Below are 23,964 nucleotides of genomic sequence, written 5' to 3'. Positions count from 1 at the left end.
ACCCCGGGTGTGTAACAAATGAGGGGTTCAGATACATAGAAACGCTAAGGTTGAAAGTCCTTCGCGATCTCCCACTTCGCATTTTCGGGCAGCTTTTTTTTCTTAAGAATCTTTTTTCCCATTTCCCTTCGCCGCAAACACGACATTCCAACGAAATATCGACGGATTTCGTCTCTGCTAAAACTAGGCCATATTCGACTTAATTTTCTTGCATTCGATAGATACGAACTTCCTCACAATTCTAATTTGCAAACGAGGTTAACGACTTGCGACGTTTCCTGGCATCCCCGCAATCAAATATCGACTTTTATTTGTTTATCATCCCTCTTCCACAAATCCCACCAAGATGAGTGTAGTTGGTATGTTGTCTCAGCCCGCGCAGGGTAACCTTTCTGATAACGAGGAACACCGTCGCTGACCGTACGGAAAAAATAGGTGTCGATTTCGGAACCCTGAACACTGTCATTGCAGTCGCCAGGAATCGAGGTGTCGATGTCGTATGTACTATCCCTGTATTATATACGCATGGTGTCGTGAACAACGAGGCTGACAATGTGCACAGATTACAAATGAAGTCTCGAATCGAGCTACCCCGTAAGTCGAATATCATAATCTGACGCTTCATATGCTCCATACTAACATGCTGGACCTTCAGTTCCCTAGTCGGATTCGGACCCAAGTCTCGATATCTCGGAGAACCTGCAAAGACACAAGAGATTTCTAACCTCAAGAACACCGTCAGCTCCTTAAAGCGGCTGGGTGGACGAAACATCAATGACCCCGACATTCAGATCGAGCAGCAATATGTCTCGGCATCTCTCGTTGATGTCGGCGGCGGCCAGGTTGGCGCTGAAGTGTCTTACCTAGGCAAGAAGGAGAAGTTTTCGGCCACTCAACTGACGGCTATGTTCTTGAGCAAGGTCAAGCAGACAGCCCAGAATGAGCTGAAGTTGCCTGTATCGGATATTGTCATCAGTGCGCCTGCGTGGTTTACCGACGTCCAACGAAGAAGTCTTCTAGATGCAGCCGAGATCGCTGGTCTAAAGCTCCTTCGCGTTATGAACGACACCACTGCGGCTGCCTTGGGCTACGGTATCACTAAGCTCGATCTTCCTTCAGCTGAAGAGAAGCCACGCCGAGTCGCATTCGTCGATATTGGTCACGCCGACTATTCTTGCTCGATCGTCGAGTTTAAGAGAGGCGAGCTCAGTGTCAAGTCGACAGCGTACGACCGCCATTTTGGTGGCCGAGACTTCAACCTGGCCTTGGTTAATCATTTCCAGAAGGAATTCAAGGGCAAATACAAGATCGACATCACGACTAACCCCAAGGCTATGGTTCGTGTCGAGGCTGCTGCCGAAAAGCTCAAGAAGATTCTGTCAGCCAATCAACAAGCACCAATGAACATTGAGTCGCTCATGAACGATATCGATGTGACGGCTATGATCACACGACAGGAGTTCGAGGCGCTCGTGGAACCGCTACTAAACCGTGTCACGGTACCATTAGAGCAGGCCCTCGCCGAGGCCGGGCTCACGAAGGAAGATATTGATGTAATCGAGTTGGTTGGTGGGTGCACCCGTGTTCCCGCCCTGAAAGAACGAATTCAGGCATTCTTTGGAAAGCAGCTCTCGTTTACCCTCAACCAGGACGAGGCTGTTGCTCGGGGTTGTGCTTTCTGCTGCGCTATCCTCTCTCCCGTCTTCAAGGTCCGTGACTTTGCTGTCCAGGATATTGTCAACTATCCTATCGTGTTCTCCTGGGAAAAGGACGTTGATATCCCAGATGAGGATACTAGCCTTACTGTCTTCAACAAGGGCAACGTTCTTCCTTCGACCAAGATCTTGACTTTCTACCGAAAGCAACCGTTCGACCTCGAGGCTAGATACGCTAAGCCTGACGAATTGCCTGGCAAAGTTTCTCCTTTCATTGGCCGATTCTCCGTCAAGGGCGTAAAGGCGGACCCTAAGACTGAGTTTATGATCTGCAAACTCAAAGCTAGAGTTAACATTCACGGTGTCCTTAATGTGGAGAGTGGATATTACGTCGAAGATCAAGAAGTCGAAGAGGAGGTTAAGGACGAAAAGAAAGATGATGGAGCCAAGAAAGATCCTGACGTAAGTGAATTCGATCCCCCTGAAAAATCCCTCGTTAGGGAACTCGTGAGTTGTGCCTATGAAATACTTGCCTTAGCACGTATATTCGATCCACGAGGGCTGTTGAAATGGAGCTTTGTATGGAAATGGCGATCGCTAACACGTAATACAGGCAATGGAAACCGATGACAAGAAGGACTCGGATAAGCCCAAGACCCGAAAAGTCAAGAAGCAAGTCCGCAAAGGCGACCTGCCTATCGTTGCTGGCACCAACTCCTTAGATGTGGCCACCAAGAACAGTCTCACTGAAAAGGAAGCTGCGATGCTTATGGAGGACAAGCTCGTTGCTGACACAGAAGAGAAGAAGAACGAACTAGAGACATACATCTACGATCTCCGAAACAAGTTGGACGACCAGTATGCCGAATTCGCTAGTGACGATGAGAAAGACAAGATTAGATCGAAGCTAACGGAGAGCGAGGTGAGTTTTTGAGATCCTGTCCGAATATTTGATACAATGAATTGACAGAATATAGGATTGGCTATACGAGGACGGTGAAGATGCTACCAAGGCCGTCTATGTCGCTAAGATGGACGAGATTCGAGCTATGGCCGGTCCCATTACGCAACGCTACTTCGACAAGGTAGAAGCAGACCGTCAAGCCCTGCAAGCTAAGCTTGATGCCGATGCTGCTTCTAAGAAGGCTGCTGAAGAGGAAGCCCGAAAAGCAGCCGAGGCCGCGAAGGGCGAGACCAAGGACGAAGAGATGACGGATGCCGAGGCTGCGAAGCCAGAGGTCGAGGAGCCCCAATCGTAGTAGCAGACAGAGGACTTCTCCCTTAAGCGCAAACGCGCCAATTCTTCATGATATCAGTATCTACGGATAGGTGGCTGTCCCAGGCACTAATTGATGTATGCATGACAAGGACGAAAACAGGAGTGTTATAATGACAACGGCAGGGGTGATTGGGCGGATACTGGACTAGGCATCGTTCAGGGGGGTTCTGCTCATCGATCATCCATTTTGCAGGTAGTTCACGAGGAATAGATTTTTTTCCCCATTATGCGGACAGAAAGGGGCAACAGGAATTCAAGCACGCGGACTTTAGATAGACCCAGACAATGCAGGTTACTTGATTAAAAGTGCGTTTTTTAACCTGTCTGTCTGGCTGTCCAATGTGATTCGTGTCTGGTGAGAAATGTGAATAGCATGCATCGGATGCACTATACCACCATTGTGGGGTATTTTTGGTACTGTACCTATGGATTGAATTTTGCGGTAGTAGGGTTCTAGCCTACTACAGATCTATTGCAGTTGACGACTTCTTCATATTAAAGTCTTATTCAAGGGACCGTCGGCCCACCCTCAAGCCTTTTCCTTCTCGAGATAAGCGAGGACGTAAGTTTGAACCAGGCTAAATAATCTTCCAAGGATCAAATACGATACTATTCAGGTAACGCTCTAGTCTTCCCATTTACGCGCCAGCATTCCAATCTCAAAAAAAAAAAGCCGTCGTGATCGACCAAAACCCCATTCCTGCTTTGCTTCCGAGATCCAGGAACCGTGATGAAGAGTCGCTTTGCAATTCACCTTCTGACCTGTTTTTTCAGATATGTCCTTCCACGTCTTTCTAAAAGTATCTTCGCTGTGCATGAAAACTCCTATTGGTATATGGATGCCTTCGGCATCACCAACTGCTTCTCCTAGGATGAGTATGCCAGCTTCGGGTTCCAGAACTCGAAGAAAATTTCTAGTAGCAACCGCTGCTTGTCTAGATCAAAGACGTGGAGAATAAATCCCAGGTGGATGTAGTCTACCGTGTCGGCAAGCTTAGCAAGCACGCTGTCTTCGGTGAGGTCTAAGGCGTCTCCTTGCATGAGCTGTGCTCTCAGTGTATCCTTATCCCGGAAGAGACCGTATCCGAGGTCGATGAAGAGCGCGTTCAGCTCGATACCATAACAATTCTGAGAAGGAACGCCATCGGCAACCAGTTTACGAAAATCCTGGCTTAGACAGAAGCCAATATCAAGGTACTTTGCTCCTTTCTTCAGACGCTCCAACATGGATGCGTAGGACGGCTGCTTGTAGAGACTGAGGTTTAGGAACGCGAAATTACCAAGGCATGGATAGGGGTATACATGCCATGCCTTGTCTCTAGAAGAGGAATTAAACTTCGAGTCCTCGAGCACCTAAGATAAAAACCTCGACTTAAAATTGCAAGAACATGAGCATCCACCTCTTTTGGCGGAATATGCGCGTAGTTTTTAAGCAACAGTTGAGCATCATCTGGGATACCGGGAAATTCCTTCTCATACCATTGTACACCTTTGTCTTTTGAACCGATTAGAGGACTGAGAGTAGAATTGCTCTCTGCTAGGACCCTGACTAGTCTCGGAGCCATCCATTTCACCGACGTTAATATACTCATGAGATAAAAAGGTTGATTTCTTTTTTTTCGTTTCGATAAGAGTTTTTTAATCATGTGAGTTGTGAGAAGAGAGATTCTAGTTACCAAGGTGCGTAGGGGTGTCTAAATAGGTGTCATTACTAACCACTTCTTACGATGACGGGACCGAATCGACGTGTACCCGCCAGACCCGTGAATGGAATATACGAAGAAAAGCATTTCAGCCAATAAGCTATGCAAAAATCTTTAACTACGACAATGACCGAACGTGTTGTGTAACCATACTGTGGCCGCTTACGACTATGAGTTGGAGAGAGGGGGTACGGGATTGGTAACTAAGCCCATCTGCTTGACTAGTGTAATACTGCAGTGACGTTCCAGAGCATTGCTGATAAGTATGACATAAGGTCGAATATGTGTAAGTCGTGTAGCTTTTTAATTATTGGCTTCTCAATACCCGCATTGAAGTTAGCTCATCGGTCAGGTGAGTTGTATTATCCTACCTTCTAATTCCTGGTTGAAGACTTACGGCGAGTACCCCTATTATTCTTTCTTACAGGGCACTGCCAACTTTTATATGCTTGCGTAGAACCTAGTTTTTCTCTCGGAGAAAGCTCAGTAAAAACAAGATTGAAAAGAATCCCGAGTCATGGCAAATTCTAGCCGTAGGGAGAACCCGAGAGAGTGACGAAGCATACTCTGCTCAGAGCTTTAAGGGAAAAAGAAGTTTGAAACTATCGTTGGATAGATCAAACCGATATACGCAATAGATAAGTCAGTGTTGTGCTCGAAGGCGTTGCACTTTACCCCAAGAGTGGGAATGGCCGGTTAGCTACCTATCTAGGTAGGTACCTACTAGTATAAACGGTTTTTGAAACCATGGAAACTACTGCTAGTCCACTAAATCCGCCCAAGAGACTGTCTCATCCTTTTGTATTAATTAGGACAGCAAGAATGTCGGTAAATCTCATATCATGACACGAAATGGTACAAAAAACCAACTTGACGACGACCTGATGTGGTATCCCCTTTTCCTGGGAAAGAGATAAATAGGGGCAAATCAGGAAGGGCCATCTAATCCACTGAAGTTGATGCGCAGAGGGTAAGTTGATTGCGTTCAAATTTTCACCTTAAAGCTTGTAGGATAGGTAGAAATCATCTTTAATGGATGTTTATTTTATGATCTAGTAGTAGCTACCTTGTTACATGGAATTACGCCTCTCCAGATTGAATCACTACCTACCTAGGTAGGTTCAGCATGTCTTACCGATCAAGTTGGGATTAGGGTTTAAAATAAGTACCACTGATCCAACCTAGAAGCGAGCTAGGATAGAAATCAACTTCTATATGTCGGCGAGCCTTTAATTAACTAATACTGCTTACACACAACACGGTTCTGCGCAGAACTTCATACCTCCTTGAACTTTCAATATTCCAACCCAGTACCTAGGTACCTTTAGCTGCTAGTATAGGGTTATCAGTCATGAAAATTAAAAGCAAAGCAAGATACATGGGGAGTTTGCACACCAGTTAGGTACGGTCAACGGAATATCATGACTATTGCTACACCCTGATGGCGAACTGAACCGCCCTCCTTTCAATAGAAAATCTCGCATGCAAATACGTCAATACACAAACTCCTGACCAACAAGTTTTTCACTAAGCTTCCATAGCCTTTCTGCCTCGACGGAACTAGTTGCCCAAGGCCGAACAGTATCCTTCCAGGGATCCGCCACGCGGCAACTTAAGAGATAACAGCCATTATGCGCTTCAGAAATCAGCTAATCGTTCACCTCGGAAATGATAGACGGGTATCAATGTGCTTACCTGCGACTTCTGGATCGAAGGCTCCATACACGTAAACATTTGCACCTACCTCCGGGGTGCAGGGTAGGACAGCACCAAAGCCGGCCCATCCAATGCCATTGCCCATGACGCGATCGATATCGCCTGCCAAGCGCCAGTTGTTAGTTATACTAAGAAAACTCGCAGCTTTATTCGGCTTGACTCACGCATAGGTATCATATCAGAATCGTCTTCGCCGAATAATTTCAAGTGCGACGATAGATTAGACTGGACAAGTCCTGGATGGACACTGAACGCCGAGAGCTTGTGCCTCTGGCCGAGTTTTTCGGCGAGGGAGATGGCCATGAGCATATTAGCGGTCTTCGATTGGCCGTAGCTCAGCCACTTATGGTAGTACTCGCCGTCCTGTAGAACACTCGATCAGCTATTCGACTCCAATGCATAAGACAATCCTATAATGGTATAATTGACTTACGCGGAAGTTGTAATCATCGAAGCGGAAAGGGCTAAGTCGGTGAGCGTCGCTAGTCACGATGATTACGCGAGGTGCTGGCGACTTCAGCATCTTGCCCATGATGAGGTTGGTGAACAAGAAGGGACCCAAGTAATTGATCGCGAGCTGGCTATCGTATCCTTCAGGAGAGCGGGCCCAGTCGACGGCCATGACACTGGCGTTGTTAACCAATACATCAATCTGAGGCACGTCGTCCCAGGCGTTGACTTTCTCGGCCGAAGCACGAACCGAGGCCAGTGAGACCAGGTCGAGCTCTAGAATGCGAACCTTGACGCCGGTCGCGGAGATGGCGTCAGCAGTCTGCTGTATCTTGGCGAGGTTGCGACCAGCCAGGATGAGTAGCGCTGGCTGTGACTGCGCGATACCGAGGACGAAGGCAGCCCCTATTCCACCGGGCGACACTCCAGTAGTGAGAACGATCTTGCCTTTGATCTGGGACTCGTACGTAGCGGCGAGCTCGCTAGCTGTTCTCGGGTCCTTGTTCATGGTTTTTGCTTGTTATAAATCGTCAGTTTGTGTTCGGAGATGAATAGAAGTGACGAGACGATGAGGTAGGTTGCCGAAGTTGCAGATGAGAGTGAAACTGCTCTTTACACTTGTTTAGCTGGCTACTCTACATATTTATACACATCTAAAATGGACAACAGTCCCGATATCTGTCATATCCGCATCGGAAAGTAATGAAGTTCAACTGTATGTTGTCGGCTAGATAGGGGTCTGTCCAGACAGATTTGTCATCAGTAGTCCTCCATTTGGCTATTTAGCGTGACAGGGTTCCACAGTAGACCTAAATCCGATATGACAAGCCTTGATATATCGGTGTTAGGGCCTTCAATACAACCCCTTATGATACTCAATAGGATTATTCAGATTTAATTTTAGACGAGGTGATCTCGCTTCGTATAAGGCCGCAACTTAATGTTACAGAGCCGCGCGTAGCACACCCATCTAGTAGAGTCCCTGTCTTGATGCTGAAGCAGCTTCAATATTATGCACCCAGACATGCAATGGAATTTTTAGGCATCAAAGGTAGGTAATGACGAATAACCGCCCTTTGAACATTAGAGTCTCCCATCTCTATAACCTTCTCCATAGGTAGGTATTCATGGTTTTTCCTTTAAAATTCGCGACAGAACTAAATGCTAGATTAGCCAATGGCGGCCTCATTTGGTTCTAGAGTGGAGCGACTTGGACTTGAACAGATTATTATCTAGTCCCCTCACTAAGGTTCCATTCTGCTCTCATCCAATCGCGTACTCATCGCTCAACTTCCATGTTCTATCAAAACGAAGGATTATAGTATACAGCAGCCTTACTCGTGTCCTCATTAAGCCAATCCCAAATCATGTCGCAAAAAGTTCTCCGTCGTGGCGATCAGGCCCCAGGGTCCGGGCTTCAAGCTGTTTTCACAACTCAGAAATACTCTAAAGGACCGATCGCAATCCCTAGTCCGCCTGAGAACGTAAGTCAGCCGGAAACATGACTAATTTATCACTTATTAATCATACATTTAGCCAGATGAAGTGAAAGCCAAGTGCGACTCGTTCCTGTTCGAATCCTTTACCGTCGAAGATGCCTGGGAACTTGGGCACCACCTCTATGCGCGGCTTTTACCATTCTCACCCCAGAAGCCTACGTTGATCTCCATCTCACTAGCCAGTGGTCAGATCTTGTTCCAATGCGCCGTGGGCTCCGGCACCATGCCGGACAACGAGCTTTGGGTGCAGAGGAAGAGGAATACTGTCCTCAGGTTTGGTACTAGTACCTGGTTCCAACATTGCAAGTATGCAGGGGACGAGGAGGCGTTCCGAGTTAAGTTCGGAATGAGCCCGGCCCAGGCTGAGAAATACGCTATCCATGGTGGTGGCATCCCTAGTGAGTTAACACCTATTACTCTTGAGAATACGCTTGTTTCCCGGGAGACGATGAAAGTACTAATTACCATATCGTAGTTCGCGTCAAGGGGGTTGAGGGGATCGTTGGTGTTGTCGTTGTTTCCGGACTGAAGCAACACGAAGACCACGGAGTCATTGTGGATGTTATCAATGATACTTATGGTGAAGTTCACTAAAATAATTGTGCATTGGTTCGTAATTTCATAGAAACTAGTGACATAGCCATCCATGTTGCTGACATATGGTTAACAGCCTACGTGGTCAGGGGTTTGTGGAACCAGGTGCAAAGTTAAGGCATGGTTCGCAGGTATTGAAGGCTTAGAAAATTCATCTTACCTATAATTGCATCTCAACTCAAATGTCTATGGTGGCATATATCGCACGTGGAAGCAAAACATCATTCACGGTTTGGAGGTCGCAGCGTTTCTGTCTAAAAAAGGGGTCCCAGTAGTGGGCCACCTTGACGATGGGCGTTCTACAACATGTTTTCCTAGGTAGATACCTAGACAACCGAGGTATTTATCTGAATGAAGTAAGAGGGGAATTAATTTGTCAGTCTAAAAATCTGCTTTCACATTCCAATCAGCCCGAATTATCTTCCTATTTTAGTAGGATCTCCTTATATTCCGGCATGTCCCACTTAACATCTTCCTTTAGGAACCATTGCCCGATAATATTCAGCCTCAGGACGGCGACCACCCAGATGATCCAATTCATGATGTAGATCCCGAATGGAGTCGTCGGCATCATACTTCCCCAAACACCCGAACCATCTGATATTCCTTTCTGCACTTGGTCCATGAAGGGGCGGAACTTCTGTTCATAAGCTTTGAGCGCGACCGTGAGTCCGTCCTTCGTATTGACGCCCTCCTTGCAGTGCCTTCCGATCTCTCCGGCGAGGACATACGCGCCCACGATAGCAGAACTGGTTCCCATTCCCGTATTGGCCGTCGGGCAATACGCAGCATCCCCGAGGAGTGTTACGTGGCCATGAGACCAAGAGTCCAACTTGATGAGGCCCATATGTTCAAGGTAGAAATCGTCGGTCTCATTCATGGCCCTGATGACCTCCTCTGTTTTCCAACCCGCGCCCTGAAATATCTCAGTCAGCGCCGCGCGCTCCTCCTTAGTGTCTCCCCGACGCGCGTTCTTGAGCCGCTCGGAGTCACTCTTGCACATAAGATAAACTTGGATCTGATCCGGCTTGTGTCTTCGAATCATTATACCTCGCCGACCGGGAGCGATGTACGATGTAGCGAGATAATCCTCACCTTCTTTTATCAGCTGGGGGATCGTGAAGTACGCGATGTAGATGTCGCGCAGAGGACAGAAGCCGTCATCTGTGTCTGAGCTAAGCATCATCTTGCGGACCTTTGACCCTATGCCATCAGCGCCGACTAGGAGATCAAATCTGTCCGTCTTGCCATTCGAAAACTGGACCTCAACGCCGTCATCTTTCTCCTTGAAGCTTCTGATTGACGCTCCAAACATGTATTTGGTGTGGTCCTTACACTGATCGTAGAAAAGGCGACACAGGTCCCCTCTCATGATCTCCCACTCAGTGGTAAAATTCTGTAGCCCCTTACCCGACTTATTCACCGGAAATAAGGCTTGTCGCTTCCCTGCGCTATTAACTATCTGCAGACCCTGCTCCGGAGCGCTTCTAGCGCGGAAGCCCTGTTCAAGGCCCATCCGCTTCAAGACTTCGATGCCGTGGCCGCGTAGATCGATTTGGAGCCCGGTGGTCCGGAGATTAGGGTACCACTCAATAACGGTGACGTCGTGACCAAGCCTGCCGAGCCAAAAGGCAAGAGAGTTGCCGGCGATGCCTCCGCCGCTGATGAGGACCTTGATTCGTGTCATAGTCAAGATGAGTGATTTGTGGGTGTTGCACCTAGGCGGATAAGTACGTGCCTGTTAATCGTCAAGTTGGGCTGGCTGAAAGAGGCGAGATCTAATCAGCATCTAGAGAGGCAATGGTAGCTGAGCTTCGCATGATAAGAAGCCAGGAAGATTGAGTCATTATATACGGCCCGTCGACTGTTTCGGTATGGTGATGGAAGCGACGACCGTTTATCTCCGGAATGTGTGTAACCCGTCCTTGACCCCGTCTCGGCCGATTTAAGTGGGTCGGTTAGGGTAGATGCCCGTGAGCGCGCCCCCCTAACGGCCGCGGACATAACAAAAGTGATTTAAGGACGGCAAACCTTTCTGCTCTAGTACATCATCAAACTCATATACCTTAACACTGTGTGTCGGTAAACTGAGAAAATCCAGCTGCGCTCGAGAAGAAAAAATCGAGGTCTAAGTTCAAGTCTAGCTCATAATCTCCCTGCCCGCCACTTAGACTGATCGGCGTAAGTCCCGTATTGGGACCTGGCGAAGAGACAGTGCCAGATCGTGTTCGCAATATGTCATAACACAGATCAAGGCTGTTCTTAGCACTTTGCGCAACTTTGAGATCGCACGAAGTACCCTCTTCTATGGCTTCGGCCTGGGCCATAATCATGCTTAAGAACATGGGGCCCTTGACATTCGTCTCGCCTCGTCGGACTCTCTCTATGGCCAATTCAACCATGTTCTTTACAGCTTGTTTGAGAAGCTGTATATACTGGGGGTTGCGATATAGGGTCCCGTCGACGCGCTGTGCCTCCACTTGAGCGATGAGTTCGCGTGTGATGACGGTTAAGCAAAATCTTATCCCTTCCCTGAACATGCCCCCTCCAATGGCCATGAGACGGGAGAATCCTTCATCTGGTTCGGGCGAGATGATGGATAGAGCTGAATCTAGGCTAACCTTGAGCGAGTAGTAGAACAGCGGATTTACCCGTGCCTCACCAGCGAACGGACAGTGTAAAGGGATTAAGAATCGACGTATTAGGTAATCAAGCAGGTTTCGATGAAAGGGTGTTGCACCGGATTGTTCGTTCTCCCTCATGAAAGCGTTACATTTCCGATATTGATCCGTGATCTCTGAGCTCAATGCCAGGGCGTCTAAATAAGAGAGTTCGGTGTGCAGGTCGTTCAGAAGATGGAGGATCCGAAGACGAGTTGGTAGCAAGTCGAGTAGAATGAGCTGGATAGAATTCGTGGTAAAAGTACTTCTAGAATGAGGCTGGAGAGTTGTGGTCGATCCGTCCATCTCATCATCGTTCACATTGGATGGAGCCTCGGTGTCAAAATCATCAAAGGATATCCTTGTTGGCATCGCTGTGTCCAAAGATGACTGAACAAGCATTTCAACTATAGTAGCCCATAATCTCCTACGGATTTCGGCTTGCAACAGAGGCATTGTCGGGAAATGCTTGGGATCACGATGTAACCCTATTTGCATAGCTATGTGGATAAGTGATCCCACGGAAACCCATACAAGATCGCCGCCAATTGAGAAGATCTGCCGTGCTAAGATGGTAAGACAATAGATCTGTACTCCAGTAACATCTAAGCGGTCTTTCTCCAAAGGTCCAGCGAGCCATGTTTGCGCAGCATAAACATAGTGATTGATAGTATTTCGAAACCCGGCATCGCTCTCTATATGCTCGGATAAGCTTGATCCTATCCCAATGACGAGAAGGACCTTAAGACGCAGATCCGTCGTGACACTTTCCGGTTGGTCCCAATATCTCTGGTATTCAGACATGAATGTAGGCTCATGAAGTATCCGGTATGTTGACTCGAATGATTTGAAGTATATAGCTACCATCCTATCCGCTATTTCACGGGATGGGGGCTCTAAGTCAAACTCAGGACGAGAGAGCCTTCTACTGGGCCGCCCTAGTTTGGTACAGCGTGCCATAGTTTTGCATTTCTGTAGGAGGTCCCATATCTGGGCATACAATATTCCAAGCTCATTGTCTTGGGATGGAGTCTCCTTTCTACTATTTGCGGCTCCAATGTAGCAGCCAACGATGGGCGCGAACTTTCCGTGTTGTCAATAAGAGTTTAAGGAATGAGGATTCACGTGAACTATACCTCTTGAGCTGTGCCTATCCGAAGGCTCCATCCCAACATTCTCGTTTTGTTCAGTACGATCTGTGAGTCCCGCAGCCCTAGCTGCCGTGCGAGGATGTCTCGACTAGATTCAGTTAGGCCATTCATGGGACTCGATGCTGCTGATTTGTCGAGTCCTATTCCCCGTTTCATAACTTCTATGAGACCTGGTTCTACATCTTGAGCGGAATTGGGTGATTGGAGGTCAATGCGACCAAGAATAGGGGGATTGTTATTATGTCCCGATCTCCTCAGTGGTTCTCCTAACGATGGCAATGGCTCTTCTGTTATCTGAAGCCTGGGTGGGTATGTATCGCGTTCTGTGATTGGTCCACTGTCGTTGAACTGCCGAGTCTGAGTTAAAGGAGAAGGCGCATTAGCTGTCTTGCTAGACGTCGAACCCCGGGAATAGTCCTGTCGAGGCAGCGGGCTAGCAACAGAGTCATCGCTGTAAACTTTATAAGTGCATTGTAACTTAGAAGAGATACAGTGTGCGCAAGGTTCATTTCGGTTGCACTTAATCTTGCGGCGGCGGCATTCGAGGCACGACAAAGCCGGCCTTCGACGCCTGCGGGGTTGTCGCTGCGTGGGAGAGGTAGACATGGCTCCTAGAGTGATTCGGCCGTATGACTACTTGTGATCTCCATGCAAGTGACTATCCGCACATTGAATAATGCAAAATATGGATTACGACTTTACTTTTTTCATTTTACTTTTTGCACGCCTGAGTCGTAAGACGTTATATCCGAGCTGAACGGACGTAAGCAGGTGCTTGATAATGCCCGAACCGCTTAGGTCCGTTGACCCATATCTAATGAAAATTGATGGATGTTATTGGCGGACTCAAATAAGGCCTTTTTCCTTACTCCCGCTCCGCAGAATGAAGAGCATTCTGACCCGTACCTCCATGCGAGAGCTTATCGGACCAATTAGAGCGCGATGCGGCAATCATTCGATCGCTCGGAGAAAATCACCCAGGAACGCGGAGACTAGCTAACGATTGAGAGCGTCGCTCGCAGCGCCTCTTGACAGGAATTTATTTGAGTAAGATATGTGACCACCCATCAATGCCGCCGGTCCTCAACCAATATCCTGGCGAGGTCGAGCTGTTGATTTCAATGGCTTCTTCGGGTGTGTGCGGGAAGGGAAAGCTGTCCAGGTCCCCTTCAGCCACTTTTCCAAAGCCGGACTAAAGAGCCAGTCCGAATGTGCGAATTAGGCCGTCTCTAGTTCACTGATAAATCCAAACTGTTATTCTTAGATCGCCATTGCCGAATTGAGGCGAGATGTTACCATTAAGGAGCTTTCTATATCTACCTACCTATTTCCTCTCACCACAATTTCGCACTCGCGCTCAAGACGCGAGCGCGACCTATTGACCCCTAGGCTTGGGTCGCCTATTATTAGCATCTAACTAAGCAAATTCCAGCTCGCCGCGCATTTGCTTCAGCTGATATGGTAGGTACCTACCTAGGTAGGCTTCACGATAATCAACCAACTCGCTTATTTAAACAAAGTATCTCAACTCAAGACTAAGATCCCAATTTGCTTTCATCTCTTCGGCATCTGAAACTAAAACCCCAAGTGATACCTAATAAACGAGAAAGACGAATCACCTGTTGTCACTGTACCCATAAACGCAACCTAACGCAGCAATATCTTGTATCTAGCAACTAATAGGAGTGCGATTTTATTCTAATCTCCTGTGCCGATACCATCATGGTCGCCCATAACGCTTGCACACAGCCAGACATCATTATCTTCCGCGGTTGGGAAGATCCTGGTAAATACGTGTGGTCTCCATATGTGACCAAGCTAGAAGCGCGGTTACGCTTTGCGGGAGTGAAGTACACGACAGAAGCCGGGTCCTTGAAAATGGCACCGAAAGGCAAGATTCCCTACATCGAATGCCATGACCTCTCTTCTGTACCTACCCCGGTCGTGCATGAAGGAAGTACGGAATCAAAAGTACTGCTAAGCGACTCGGCTCTCATCGCCAAGACCCTTACCGAATGGAATGTCCTTCCGGATCTCAACGGCGCACTAGATCCATCGAAACGTTCGCATGATATGGGGTTGATAGCTCTACTAGAGAATAAGTTGTATTTTTATCATGTACGCCCTATCTCACCCCGCGATATAGTGCAACTCACTGACAGTATGTCCCATGACAGAGCTGGGAGCGTTGGATCCAGAACTACTATACGATGAGGGACAACGTTCTATGGCCAATACCGTATCCTATACGCGTAGTCGTAGGTTTAATGGTTTATCGAAAGAACAATGCGATGCTCCACGCTCAGGGCACCGGCCGCTTCACAGCTGAAGAAATCAATAATTTTCGACGCGAGATTTGGGAAAGGGTGAGCGCACTACGTAAGTGGAGTCTACGTTTCTTAATACTCCTCTTTGATATCCATGAGAGCAAGCACTCCTTTCGTGGTGTAGTTACTTGAGAAGGACGTCGCATTTCCAAGGCTCATGTCAGGAAACTCTCACACCCTGATAGACACTGCTTAAGAATACCTAGAGACACTACTAACTCTACTGTGAAGTGGCTGTATCGCGATCTAGTAGCAAATCTAGCGGCAATGAGAAGCCATTCTGGGCATTGGGCGGAGAACAACCGACCGAGGCGGACACCTGCTTGTTCGGTTTCATCGTTTCAACTCTGATATGTACTGCGTAAGTAAGGCGAACATGCGAACATTGTCATGTATTGCATAACAATGTGTTATGCGAGGCAAGAAAATACCTATTACTAACGGGTTCATAGTGGACCTGACTCTCAGAAGGAAATAAGAAAATTTCCTACCCTCTTAGATTACGCAGAGCGTATTCACAATCATTATTTCCCGGACTATGAGAAATGGGTAGTATGACGCGATCTGGGTATTCATTGGGATCAGATGTGGGTAAACGAATTATTCACTAGAGGCTTGTATTAAGATGTCACGGAAGGAACCGGATGAAAGGAATATCCCAAATTCTGCGGTGTTAAGCTATCTACATTACGGAGAAATTATCAATTGAACCCAAAGGAAAGTTTTAACATTGCTTCGTTGGATTGGAATCCGATACGCATATGTGGTCCATGACCCCCATACTGTTCTCCTGTGAACATGGTAGTGCTCGAGGGCATTGGCTTGAAGAAAAGCTCTATCTGCCATGATAGCCCCAGGTGCCATTGTAAACTCGCTCGCGTCCTTGTTCGTCGTACACCTGCTCATTCTTGTCAGTTACCTAGGTACCTTTTGCTTCACTTAGTCCTCTCGTGGCTCACCTTCCATATGACAGTTTCCCCTCCGTCAAAAAAGTCGCGAACAAGATCATCCTGCTCAGCCCTCCCTTGCTCTGCGAATTCCTCCAACATATCTACGAGTGACTTTCTCCGGAAGAAAAGATCCCAAGTCCACCCTTCTTTGCATGGGTAGCATTCGCTTCGCTCTTGATACGCTATACTGGTGTCAATAGATGAAGTCCGCATACGAATGATAGCAAATAACGGAAGTCAACTCACTTGCAACAGTCGAGACAAAGCTGGCCAACGTCGCGTTTTCATTCACATCCATACCACGAACAGCTCCGTAACTCCCTTCCTTAACATTGATCCACATATTGCCACGCTCACGCCATCCTCGTCGATGCCAGCCTGCGCCTTTGACCTTGCGTTGGGACATATTAAGAGGACCGACTCCTCTAACTCGTTGCGCTCTGTGGATACGTTCTGGAGGCATGGCTTTAGTCACTTGCACACTAACTTGATGATCCTTTCGAGTCAAACAAGTGGCTTTGTAGGACTGTAGTGATGCGAAGAGTGGGTAAATAGATATCTAAAACCTACAAGGTAGTTACCGGTAGATAGTAGTTACTGCCTGTTGATATTATGTGTTGCTATTCTTTGACCATGTGGGCCAACACCAAGATGGGCACGGTCCTAGCTTGTTGCGGCATCATAGGTACGTATCTAGGTAGGTAGGTAGTAATTTCGATGATGTATTAAGGTCTTCTCGTTTGCACGGTTAATCCCTGCCACCTTATGAGGACACGAAATAGTTAATTCGCTATAAGACGCGGCAAGGCGCGGGTAGCTACTGGACGAACAGAGTTGCCGCTGGGGCTTATTGGAGTACCGTTACCTTGAAATGGCGTTTGTTGCCCGTTCAAATCAGAGCGAGGCTATGCCACAGCAAACATAATGAAAACCATCAAGCTCGAGATCATATTTAGTTACCATAGTGTTGCTGTTTACGTGGTATCTGATGAGTAGGTACTTAGCTCGAAGACGAAGTAAATATTCACTAATGCACAGCACGTTGTCCGGACCATGGTACTGGGATCCGGATTCTGTTCAGATTGTTCTAGAAGCGTACCAGGTACATACACACGGGCTACCTGCTATGACCCACCCAGCCAGCCACTGCACAAACGCATGAGGGTGATATCACATTCAATGCTATTGTCTCAGTATTCCTTGGTGATTTCGGTTTGTATTCCCAGCATGCACGATCGTATGTGAATAAGGAGTTGACATTGGACCGTTTCTCTTATCAAGTTTGAAAATTTCCATTGAATCTAATTGACAACCGTTAGAATGGACTTTACCTACTAACAACCGGGCCACCCAATGCACTTGATACGGTGCGGGGGTAACGTAAGCCAGACTGAGACACTACCCCTATTTAATTGGTACCCACGCCTCGCTCTTGGCAATATTTCAACACCTCCTTGCTAAGCGTTTGACTTTGTCGCTCGACGAGATCCATGATATCCCGGCATCCGGAGCCAAGGTCCGTTGAGCCGTTCAGCGCGCCAACACTGTCAGATATTTCCTTCATCTCCTCCATCACAGCCTGCAGTTGATTCGGGAGCCATGTCACAATCGGGCTACCGCCGGTCGCTGTTGGGTGAGATGTTTGTTTGAGTATGTACTCTCGAGCAAAGCACCAGTGACGCCATCTGAAATCGCGGACTTGGTTCAAGGCTTGCAGCCAAAGGCGCCGAGATTCTTTCACCAACTCGAGGTCCTCAGCCGCCAGTGACGAGGTGCGTCCACTATTTATGGCAAGGGCAAAGTCCTTGACGCCTAGATCCTCGGAGCATTTCTTGACTTCGACGAGGAACTGGCGGTGGTTGCTTGGGCGGTAGTCCCTAAAGTCCTTCAGGATCTCCGTGAGAGGTGTATCCGGCATTTGGACCTGCAGAAGATTATCCATCAGAGGGATCATGGTGTCATTGGCGCCACTCTCCCCTCTGAAGCTGAGAGGCTTGCCGTCATTGACACCCTCGTACACTACGCCGTCTGGGAACATGGACTGCGACGTAATGCCAAAGATGAATGTGCGAAAGCTCGTGTAGGATCGCGGCTTCGACTTCATCCACATAGTCTCCATGACGTCGTTGACCTTCTGCATGGCACCTACGACGGAACGCATCCCCTCGTTGAATGCTTGACGCTGCTGTCGAGGTGAACACCCATCGGAACTTGCAAGTGCTTGCAGAGCTGCCATGGTGCCATGCACTAAGGGGCCCGAGTTCTTGACCATGTCAATATGGACAAGGACAAACCCGGCCTCCGATGATGTAGGGTCAAGGCCATGCTCAAAGGCTCGAATCAGGCGCAAATTGGAGTACTCGAGGCCCGCCTCAGGATTCTGGAGACGATAATTGAACAAAGCATATGAGCCTGCGTATTCCATGAACGGTTTGAATCCCGCGCTGCCAAGGGTGATTAGAAAGATGGGATGTCATCGACATAGCTTTATGTGACTTACAGCTCAGCACAGCGGACTATTGGTCGGGATAACTGCGCTGGGAGGAACGACCTCCCGAGTCCATATGGTTCACCCTTGATGAACCTCATATGACATGGCTCTAGTAGAAACGCCGAGGCTAGAAAAGAATAGTCTCGATAGAGAGCATTCATCACAGGGAGATTGTCGCGATACTTCTCAACCTGATCAGTTAGGTCTGGGAGGCCTTGCAACACAGTGTCACCCAACTGACCAGTAGCAAGGAGCCCCGGCTTGCCCTCCTGTGTCAGAACAGGCATTGCTTGAAGTAGATTCTCGACGACCTCAAATTCAGGCGGGAGGACAACGATAGGGTCCATACGTGCAAGAAAGCCCCGAGACGTTGAGACCATGAAGGCGGGGAGTGAGACGTCATCTGGCTTGGTGTCTTCGAGAACTTCGAAGGACGACTTGGGGATCAACATCTTGTCAAACTTGAAAGGTGTGTGTACTGGTGTGCTCAAATTAGACGTGTAAGTCTCAAGTACTAGAAAAATGGAAGTTTTGGTGTGCTACTGATAATACCCGGAGTGGCGGTCGGCTCGCGTGCTAATATAGACCGTGGCCGGAACTGTTCCGGCCTCAACACCACAAAATTGCGGAGTCACGCTCGAGCATATCCGAACACACCGAATCCTGATAACACGTCGTGGCCGGAACGATTCCGGCCACCAGCGAGACCGGGTTCATGAACCAGACCAAGAATTACCTATTTATTGATAAGCATCTTGGCCGGAACTGTTCCAACCTCAATCTTGGCACCGAACTCGGGTTTACGACGTGTTGCGATTATTTTCGTATGATCACTTTATGATAACGACACCGACACCCGATTGGATTGCGAATGGACTTCCCCTGGTTTTAACAAATATTTAAATGATCTTTGTCAGATATTTACCTAGGTAAGTAGGCGCTTTCCATATTTCACGATGATCTCAACAAAGGTGAAAAGGGGTATTTCTGGGTAAGATGACTTATTGATTTCAAATCGCGCAAGTCTCATAGGATACCTGCTCACCGACAGGGGCACATGATAACCATATCATTGTCTATTGACTAAAGTTACGTAACTCGTGTTCCCCTCTGGGATAAGACCTTAGTTTCTCAGCAACTTCCCCGACAAGGGGAACTAAGAGTGGGTCCATTATCCGGTGAAAGCCGGCCTTGGCCGGAATGATTCCGGCCTCGACACGTGAGTTAAACTACGACTTAGTCCTAGAAGAAGCATACGCCGAAACTCTTTCCGAGCTACGACGTAGGTTTAACAAGCGAGAATAGATCAACGACGAATGACAATTGTAGTAATTCATCCTTACAAATGTTGCGATACGTGACACCCGATGTTGTCGGGTCCTAAGTGTCACCTGACCTCGCGGTCTGGTTTCTACTAGGCGCCCAGTGAGGCTCTCCTAGCTTGAGGATGGAATTAGGTATAGAAACAAAAGACTTGTATGTGGTAATTATGCCTTACTACCTTTTTTAGATACACAATTGCCCATCACTTACTAGCGCCACTGGTCCGCCAAGTTCGAGTAGCTCGCCCTGGGTGCTCTCGACAAAATCTCTAAAAGCGACTCGACAGCATAGCAAGTCTCCGGCAACAGTTCAGATACGGAGTTTTGTTCTTGGATATATCCATTATATCTATAGAATCCTCGGCGTCAATATCTTGGTACCTAGTCTTAGTGCTCAATGCAGCATGTTCTAGTCTACAGTTCCGCCTGCACGAATTATGCTCCCTTAGCCAGAACAGCCTCCACGACATCCTGGATCTCACGCTTCCACGCCTCCTCCCCTCGTGTAGGGTTCCAGCCTAGACTTCTAGCTACACTAGATAGAGTTCGGGAGTCGCTGAAATATGAAAGCTGCGCGATGTCATCGGTTGCTCCCTCAAGCCCAAGAATTTTCTTCATGTCGGATACTCCAACGCTCTGTACTTCCCGATCAGCGAGCAAGCCTTTCTCGTGGAGCACGTCAGCCATTCCTCGCGTCACATCCAACCACGAGAAGCGACCATTGGAACTAAATATGATACCCTTCTTTCCCGTTGGCACTCCTTCGCCGCCGTTCTCTATTATTCGCCTCACAACAAGCACGTACAATTCCGCCAGGTCGTCCACGTGCACGTGGTCCCACACACCCTTACCCTCACCCAACACCGCCGGGCGCTTATTCTTCAGCACGGCGCTGGCTAACATGGGAAGCTGAATGCTGAGCTTGTTCCAAAGGCCCGACCCGAGACCGTATATAGTCGGACTCATGATGACCAATGTCTTAACGCCGAGCTCTAGGCCCGTGTCCACAACCGCTAGTTCCATGGTCCGCTGTCCATACGGGCCTTCTTTCTGCTCGCGCTCTTTCTCGTAGGCGTAGATGTCGTCCTTAGCGTCGTCGAGATCATGCCTTCCCTGTTCCGTATACCCCTTCGCCATCGTTTTGTAAGCGACGTTTGACGTGCCGGAGGTATGGATGAACCACACGTCGCGGCCTGTTGCGGCCTTGCGCTGGGCGAGACCGCGGATAAGCGCCTGCGAGGAGGCGGCATGCCAGCCATGGGTCGTGCTGATGACTATGTCATGCTCTGCGGCGGCTGCGACTGTTGCTTCGATATCGTCAAAGTCCTTGTAGACGATAGGGTTGACGCGGGAGCCGTATGTGGAGGCAAGTTTTGCAGCCCGGTCGGGACCGCGCAAAAGGCACGAAACGGTATCAATGCTAGTGGCCGCAGATGATGAATCAAGGAGATAATTCAAGATCGTGCCACCAATGTATCCAGTGACTCCAGTAAGGAGGATCTTAGGAGAAGTACTAGCAGATGCCATAGTTGCTCTCGTGACTTGATATGGTCACGAAAGGTTGGGATGATGTAAGACGGTAAGCAGAAAATGATAGATCTAGCATGACGGCTTGGAGAATATGGAAAGCTGGAATGTATTTATTGAAGCAAGCTCTGCCAGACATTTTCAAGACAATATAGGGATGTGTCCGATCGTTACCATCGTTCAGATCTGTCTGTTCCTCCAGCCGGCTTTTAGCAGGACAAACGCCGTGGCATATTGTCTTAAAGTCCGATAGACCCACCTTACTTCTAGCTAACCCAACAATCCATTTAATATTTGGCCTTGATGTTAAATATTCTAGGGTTGAGCTGTATCCCATTATTTGTCAAGCGGTGAAATGTTCGCCCGCACGGCCTATCAAACCTCCCGTGACCTTGATGTCACTTATGTTATTATCTAATCATATCGGACTTGGACTTAGGTGTTAAAAGTCCGAGTCCGTTTTGTTGATCATGAAGTGCATAGAGTTCGACGATGAAGCTCTATACGGCATTGTACGAAGATTCCCACGTATGACTGATGCTTAGGTGATGTCCGCCGTCTATTAGCTAATATTGACTCCTATTTTCTGTGGGTCCTCCTTTTTAGAAGCACCTTGATGCATATTTTCGATAATTATACATATATAGGTAGGTACCTATCCCGAGACATTCACAGAACTATGTTCCTTTTCTATCCCTTTAGTTGGCATAAGACTACAGTCTCCACAAAACCTGTAACTGTACATCGGCGATAGCGCAGGCTCTTCGGCCTGTAAGCGTTGAGGCTCTTACAGTGATCTTCAGAGGCGTTTAACCAACTAGAAGTAAGCTTTTGTGGGTGCCAGTGGAGCTCAGGGGTTGCTGGAAGTACAGTTACTAATCCTGCTGGAGCTGTAGTCTTATGCCAACTAAAGGGATAATACATTATTTCAGTTTAAAGGACCTATAATACCATGCGGAATCACATACCTTTCTTAATCCATCAAGCATCATACTGCTATCGGATGCTATGAAAATTTCAATATGAGTCCAAGTCATTACAGAAAAGACCCGATATTTAATACGAAAAAGCTATCGCCATTCATCTATCTTTAACAGGATCGAATATATCAACTCCTAGTCTTCAACTCGGCCCAAAGGAATGTATGTACAAGCCCTTATCATCACATTGTCTTGGGACATATCTACTATATCCATCGATGTACCGTCAGTGTGCTTTATCGTACATGCCCACAACATTGAGTCTGCCAACACCGCGCTAAAGTAGCTTGAGTGAATAGTTTCAACGCAACTTCGCAACCCACGCGTCGAACTGGTCGGACTTCGCGGCCGATAGGTCTACGGTGAAGATACCGTGCTCAGAGTGGATACCAATAGGGGATCCAGGGTCCGTAACGTCGATCGGGGGTGTCGCCGAGGCGGCAAACGCGAAGCTTGCAGCTGTTGCGCCGGGGTCAAGAGTTTCCTTGGAGCCGCCGTTGTGGACCCACGTACTGCATCCTTGGCAAAGCGTAGTTAGAGTCCAGTGAGTCTCATTCACACTCGACCCTTTGAGTATGGTATGATTCGCCGCCTCGTAAAAGTCGGGTTGTTCGTGGGCACTGGCAAAGCTTTAGTTTTATCCCTTGGTGGAGATGTCAGGTAACATACGTCGCAAAACGACCAGACCCAACTGTGGTATTTCCATTCGCCCACCCGAGCGAGATGGGATTGTATAGCATCCCACCGCCCCAAGCGAGTCCCGCCCAGCCAACTCTCTTCGGCGCAACTATTTGGAGGAGGACATCAAAAGGACCTTCTCCTACGGCGGGGATGGCGATCCGCCAAGTAATAGGGGCTACACCAACAGTAACTTCAGAATAGCAGATACCGCTCGATGCATCACAATACTGTGCGGCCGCAGAGGTGGGAGCTGTGAGACCATGACCGGCGAGGACGGCCGCCACTGTAGCAAGTCGAGCAATAATACCCATCGTGTCTCTTCTTGGCGGGATTAAACTACCTAGCCTATGGGCATACTTAGGCTACCTAAGTCCCTCCAGCAAACGAGATGGCGCCTTATATACCTTCGTATGCCTTGACGGTAAGACTTGCTAACGTATTCATGCTCTCATTAGCCGCCAAGCGCAGTTCCTGCCTTATATATTACGGGCATCGGCAGTTGTCGTTCTAGTCACGTTCCCATCGAGTAGCGGAACGTGGATGGGAGCAAACCATGTTTGTGAGAATGAAAATAGACATATTATCCGAGCCATGATTGGCTCCCATACGTTTGCCAATGCGATGGAAGATGCACCCCGCCTATCTGGATCCGTATCTATGGTTTCATTCATTTATACTGACGCGGCTGAAGTCGTAAATAGGGCGGAGCTTCCTGTACGTCAAGGTATCGTCTATTTTCGGTAAGATGTCGGAACACGCCAGGGAGAGGCTATGATATGTGGTTATGACAGCTTCCCGCTTTGCGTAGTATTTAGTAATATATCCGCGTCTGTTTGAGATTAGTATGGTGACATAGATAGTTGGCCTATGAGTTCATACTATGAGGCGGCTAAAAACCCCTTAAAGCCGAAACATTCCTGGATATTTTAGGATACACACATTCATGATATGAACGGGCAGTGATATCAACAAGGATATA

At 48.0% G+C, this 23,964-nt stretch overlaps 11 protein-coding genes across 11 annotated transcripts; 3 read left to right on the top strand and 8 right to left on the bottom strand.

The window, feature by feature from the left end:
- The first annotated feature begins 8 nt into the window (after positions 1–8).
- On the top strand, positions 9–3,357 carry F4807DRAFT_427153 (heat shock protein Hsp88). Its single transcript, XM_047998129.1, has 6 exons — positions 9–359; positions 436–497; positions 563–594; positions 656–2,117; positions 2,269–2,577; positions 2,633–3,357. Exons 1-6 carry the CDS (start codon positions 347–349, stop codon positions 2,912–2,914), a joined length of 2,160 nt encoding a protein of 719 aa, XP_047854074.1. The 5' UTR covers positions 9–346; the 3' UTR covers positions 2,915–3,357.
- Positions 3,358–3,801: 444 nt separating this feature from the next.
- On the bottom strand, positions 3,802–4,161 carry F4807DRAFT_460770 (uncharacterized protein; the record flags this gene model as incomplete). Its single annotated transcript, XM_048001574.1, has 1 exon — positions 3,802–4,161. One exon carries the CDS (start codon positions 4,159–4,161, stop codon positions 3,802–3,804), a length of 360 nt encoding a protein of 119 aa, XP_047854073.1.
- Positions 4,162–5,858: 1,697 nt separating this feature from the next.
- Positions 5,859–7,484, bottom strand: F4807DRAFT_96910 (NAD(P)-binding protein). The gene is made up of 4 exons (XM_048003718.1): positions 6,787–7,484; positions 6,518–6,716; positions 6,333–6,455; positions 5,859–6,273 (listed from the first exon to the last, which is right to left on the bottom strand). Exons 1-4 carry the CDS (start codon positions 7,309–7,311, stop codon positions 6,131–6,133), a joined length of 990 nt encoding a protein of 329 aa, XP_047854072.1. The 5' UTR covers positions 7,312–7,484; the 3' UTR covers positions 5,859–6,130.
- Positions 7,485–7,919: 435 nt separating this feature from the next.
- Positions 7,920–9,284, top strand: F4807DRAFT_427147 (uncharacterized protein). Its single transcript, XM_047998128.1, has 3 exons — positions 7,920–8,287; positions 8,340–8,700; positions 8,778–9,284. Exons 1-3 carry the CDS (start codon positions 8,171–8,173, stop codon positions 8,894–8,896), a joined length of 597 nt encoding a protein of 198 aa, XP_047854071.1. The 5' UTR covers positions 7,920–8,170; the 3' UTR covers positions 8,897–9,284.
- F4807DRAFT_96888 (FAD/NAD(P)-binding domain-containing protein) lies at positions 9,136–10,772 on the bottom strand. The gene has a single exon (XM_048003717.1). The coding sequence runs from the start codon at positions 10,581–10,583 to the stop codon at positions 9,321–9,323; it is 1,263 nt and encodes a 420-aa protein (XP_047854070.1). The 5' UTR covers positions 10,584–10,772; the 3' UTR covers positions 9,136–9,320.
- F4807DRAFT_96887 (uncharacterized protein) lies at positions 10,773–13,403 on the bottom strand. The gene is made up of 2 exons (XM_048003716.1): positions 12,693–13,403; positions 10,773–12,639 (listed from the first exon to the last, which is right to left on the bottom strand). The coding sequence occupies exons 1-2, from the start codon at positions 13,311–13,313 to the stop codon at positions 10,963–10,965; spliced, it is 2,298 nt and encodes a 765-aa protein (XP_047854069.1). The 5' UTR covers positions 13,314–13,403; the 3' UTR covers positions 10,773–10,962.
- A 763-nt stretch (positions 13,404–14,166) lies between these two features.
- F4807DRAFT_96858 (uncharacterized protein) lies at positions 14,167–15,761 on the top strand. The gene is made up of 4 exons (XM_048003714.1): positions 14,167–14,825; positions 14,885–15,086; positions 15,266–15,395; positions 15,487–15,761. The coding sequence occupies exons 1-4, from the start codon at positions 14,430–14,432 to the stop codon at positions 15,590–15,592; spliced, it is 834 nt and encodes a 277-aa protein (XP_047854068.1). The 5' UTR covers positions 14,167–14,429; the 3' UTR covers positions 15,593–15,761.
- On the bottom strand, positions 15,525–16,503 carry F4807DRAFT_96880 (uncharacterized protein). The gene is made up of 3 exons (XM_048003715.1): positions 16,231–16,503; positions 15,994–16,166; positions 15,525–15,932 (listed from the first exon to the last, which is right to left on the bottom strand). Exons 1-3 carry the CDS (start codon positions 16,445–16,447, stop codon positions 15,870–15,872), a joined length of 453 nt encoding a protein of 150 aa, XP_047854067.1. The 5' UTR covers positions 16,448–16,503; the 3' UTR covers positions 15,525–15,869.
- Positions 16,504–17,392: 889 nt separating this feature from the next.
- F4807DRAFT_460763 (indoleamine 2,3-dioxygenase family protein) lies at positions 17,393–18,927 on the bottom strand (the record flags this gene model as incomplete). Its single annotated transcript, XM_048001573.1, has 2 exons — positions 17,393–18,428; positions 18,485–18,927. 2 exons carry the CDS (start codon positions 18,925–18,927, stop codon positions 17,393–17,395), a joined length of 1,479 nt encoding a protein of 492 aa, XP_047854066.1.
- A 1,064-nt stretch (positions 18,928–19,991) lies between these two features.
- Positions 19,992–21,577, bottom strand: F4807DRAFT_96814 (NAD dependent epimerase/dehydratase family protein). Its single transcript, XM_048003713.1, has one exon. The coding sequence runs from the start codon at positions 21,322–21,324 to the stop codon at positions 20,233–20,235; it is 1,092 nt and encodes a 363-aa protein (XP_047854065.1). The 5' UTR covers positions 21,325–21,577; the 3' UTR covers positions 19,992–20,232.
- Positions 21,578–22,139: 562 nt separating this feature from the next.
- F4807DRAFT_427128 (iron reductase domain protein) lies at positions 22,140–23,964 on the bottom strand. The gene is made up of 3 exons (XM_047998127.1): positions 23,865–23,964; positions 22,974–23,814; positions 22,140–22,924 (listed from the first exon to the last, which is right to left on the bottom strand). The coding sequence occupies exons 2-3, from the start codon at positions 23,294–23,296 to the stop codon at positions 22,606–22,608; spliced, it is 642 nt and encodes a 213-aa protein (XP_047854064.1). The 5' UTR covers positions 23,297–23,814; positions 23,865–23,964; the 3' UTR covers positions 22,140–22,605.

This window comes from Annulohypoxylon truncatum, assembly GCF_022578515.1.
Source record: "Annulohypoxylon truncatum strain CBS 140777 unplaced genomic scaffold F4807scaffold_17, whole genome shotgun sequence".
In the NCBI taxonomy this organism is placed as follows: Eukaryota; Fungi; Ascomycota; class Sordariomycetes; order Xylariales; family Hypoxylaceae; genus Annulohypoxylon; species Annulohypoxylon truncatum.
This window is presented reverse-complemented; position numbering and strand designations above follow the sequence as displayed.

What these genes read in the sequence shown, in the direction of transcription:
- F4807DRAFT_96814 (XM_048003713.1), bottom strand. Translation starts at nt 21,324, where the DNA reads ATGGCATCTGCTAGTACTTCTCCTAAGATCCTCCTTACTGGAGTCACT.
- F4807DRAFT_427128 (XM_047998127.1), bottom strand. Translation starts at nt 23,296, where the DNA reads ATGGGTATTATTGCTCGACTTGCTACAGTGGCGGCCGTCCTCGCCGGT. An exon ending in GGGTCTGGTCGTTTTGCGAC is followed by an intron (nt 22,925 to 22,973) that starts GTATGTTACCTG and finishes AAGCTTTGCCAG; the next exon opens with TGCCCACGAACAACCCGACT.
- F4807DRAFT_96880 (XM_048003715.1), bottom strand. Translation starts at nt 16,447, where the DNA reads ATGCCTCCAGAACGTATCCACAGAGCGCAACGAGTTAGAGGAGTCGGT. An exon ending in CTTTGTCTCGACTGTTGCAA is followed by an intron (nt 16,167 to 16,230) that starts GTGAGTTGACTT and finishes ACACCAGTATAG; the next exon opens with CGTATCAAGAGCGAAGCGAA. An exon ending in GGGAAACTGTCATATGGAAG is followed by an intron (nt 15,933 to 15,993) that starts GTGAGCCACGAG and finishes AAGAATGAGCAG; the next exon opens with GTGTACGACGAACAAGGACG.
- F4807DRAFT_96888 (XM_048003717.1), bottom strand. Translation starts at nt 10,583, where the DNA reads ATGACACGAATCAAGGTCCTCATCAGCGGCGGAGGCATCGCCGGCAAC.
- F4807DRAFT_96858 (XM_048003714.1), top strand. Translation starts at nt 14,430, where the DNA reads ATGGTCGCCCATAACGCTTGCACACAGCCAGACATCATTATCTTCCGC. An exon ending in ATAAGTTGTATTTTTATCAT is followed by an intron (nt 14,826 to 14,884) that starts GTACGCCCTATC and finishes GTCCCATGACAG; the next exon opens with AGCTGGGAGCGTTGGATCCA. An exon ending in TCAACTCTGATATGTACTGC is followed by an intron (nt 15,396 to 15,486) that starts GTAAGTAAGGCG and finishes ACGGGTTCATAG; the next exon opens with TGGACCTGACTCTCAGAAGG.
- F4807DRAFT_427147 (XM_047998128.1), top strand. Translation starts at nt 8,171, where the DNA reads ATGTCGCAAAAAGTTCTCCGTCGTGGCGATCAGGCCCCAGGGTCCGGG. An exon ending in TCCCTAGTCCGCCTGAGAAC is followed by an intron (nt 8,288 to 8,339) that starts GTAAGTCAGCCG and finishes TCATACATTTAG; the next exon opens with CCAGATGAAGTGAAAGCCAA. An exon ending in CCATGGTGGTGGCATCCCTA is followed by an intron (nt 8,701 to 8,777) that starts GTGAGTTAACAC and finishes ACCATATCGTAG; the next exon opens with TTCGCGTCAAGGGGGTTGAG.
- F4807DRAFT_96887 (XM_048003716.1), bottom strand. Translation starts at nt 13,313, where the DNA reads ATGTCTACCTCTCCCACGCAGCGACAACCCCGCAGGCGTCGAAGGCCG. An exon ending in GGATAGGCACAGCTCAAGAG is followed by an intron (nt 12,640 to 12,692) that starts GTATAGTTCACG and finishes CAACACGGAAAG; the next exon opens with TTCGCGCCCATCGTTGGCTG.
- F4807DRAFT_96910 (XM_048003718.1), bottom strand. Translation starts at nt 7,311, where the DNA reads ATGAACAAGGACCCGAGAACAGCTAGCGAGCTCGCCGCTACGTACGAG. An exon ending in TCGATGATTACAACTTCCGC is followed by an intron (nt 6,717 to 6,786) that starts GTAAGTCAATTA and finishes AGTGTTCTACAG; the next exon opens with GACGGCGAGTACTACCATAA. An exon ending in CTTCGATCCAGAAGTCGCAG is followed by an intron (nt 6,274 to 6,332) that starts GTAAGCACATTG and finishes TGATTTCTGAAG; the next exon opens with CGCATAATGGCTGTTATCTC.
- F4807DRAFT_427153 (XM_047998129.1), top strand. An exon ending in GAGCCAAGAAAGATCCTGAC is followed by an intron (nt 2,118 to 2,268) that starts GTAAGTGAATTC and finishes CACGTAATACAG; the next exon opens with GCAATGGAAACCGATGACAA. An exon ending in CGAAGCTAACGGAGAGCGAG is followed by an intron (nt 2,578 to 2,632) that starts GTGAGTTTTTGA and finishes GACAGAATATAG; the next exon opens with GATTGGCTATACGAGGACGG.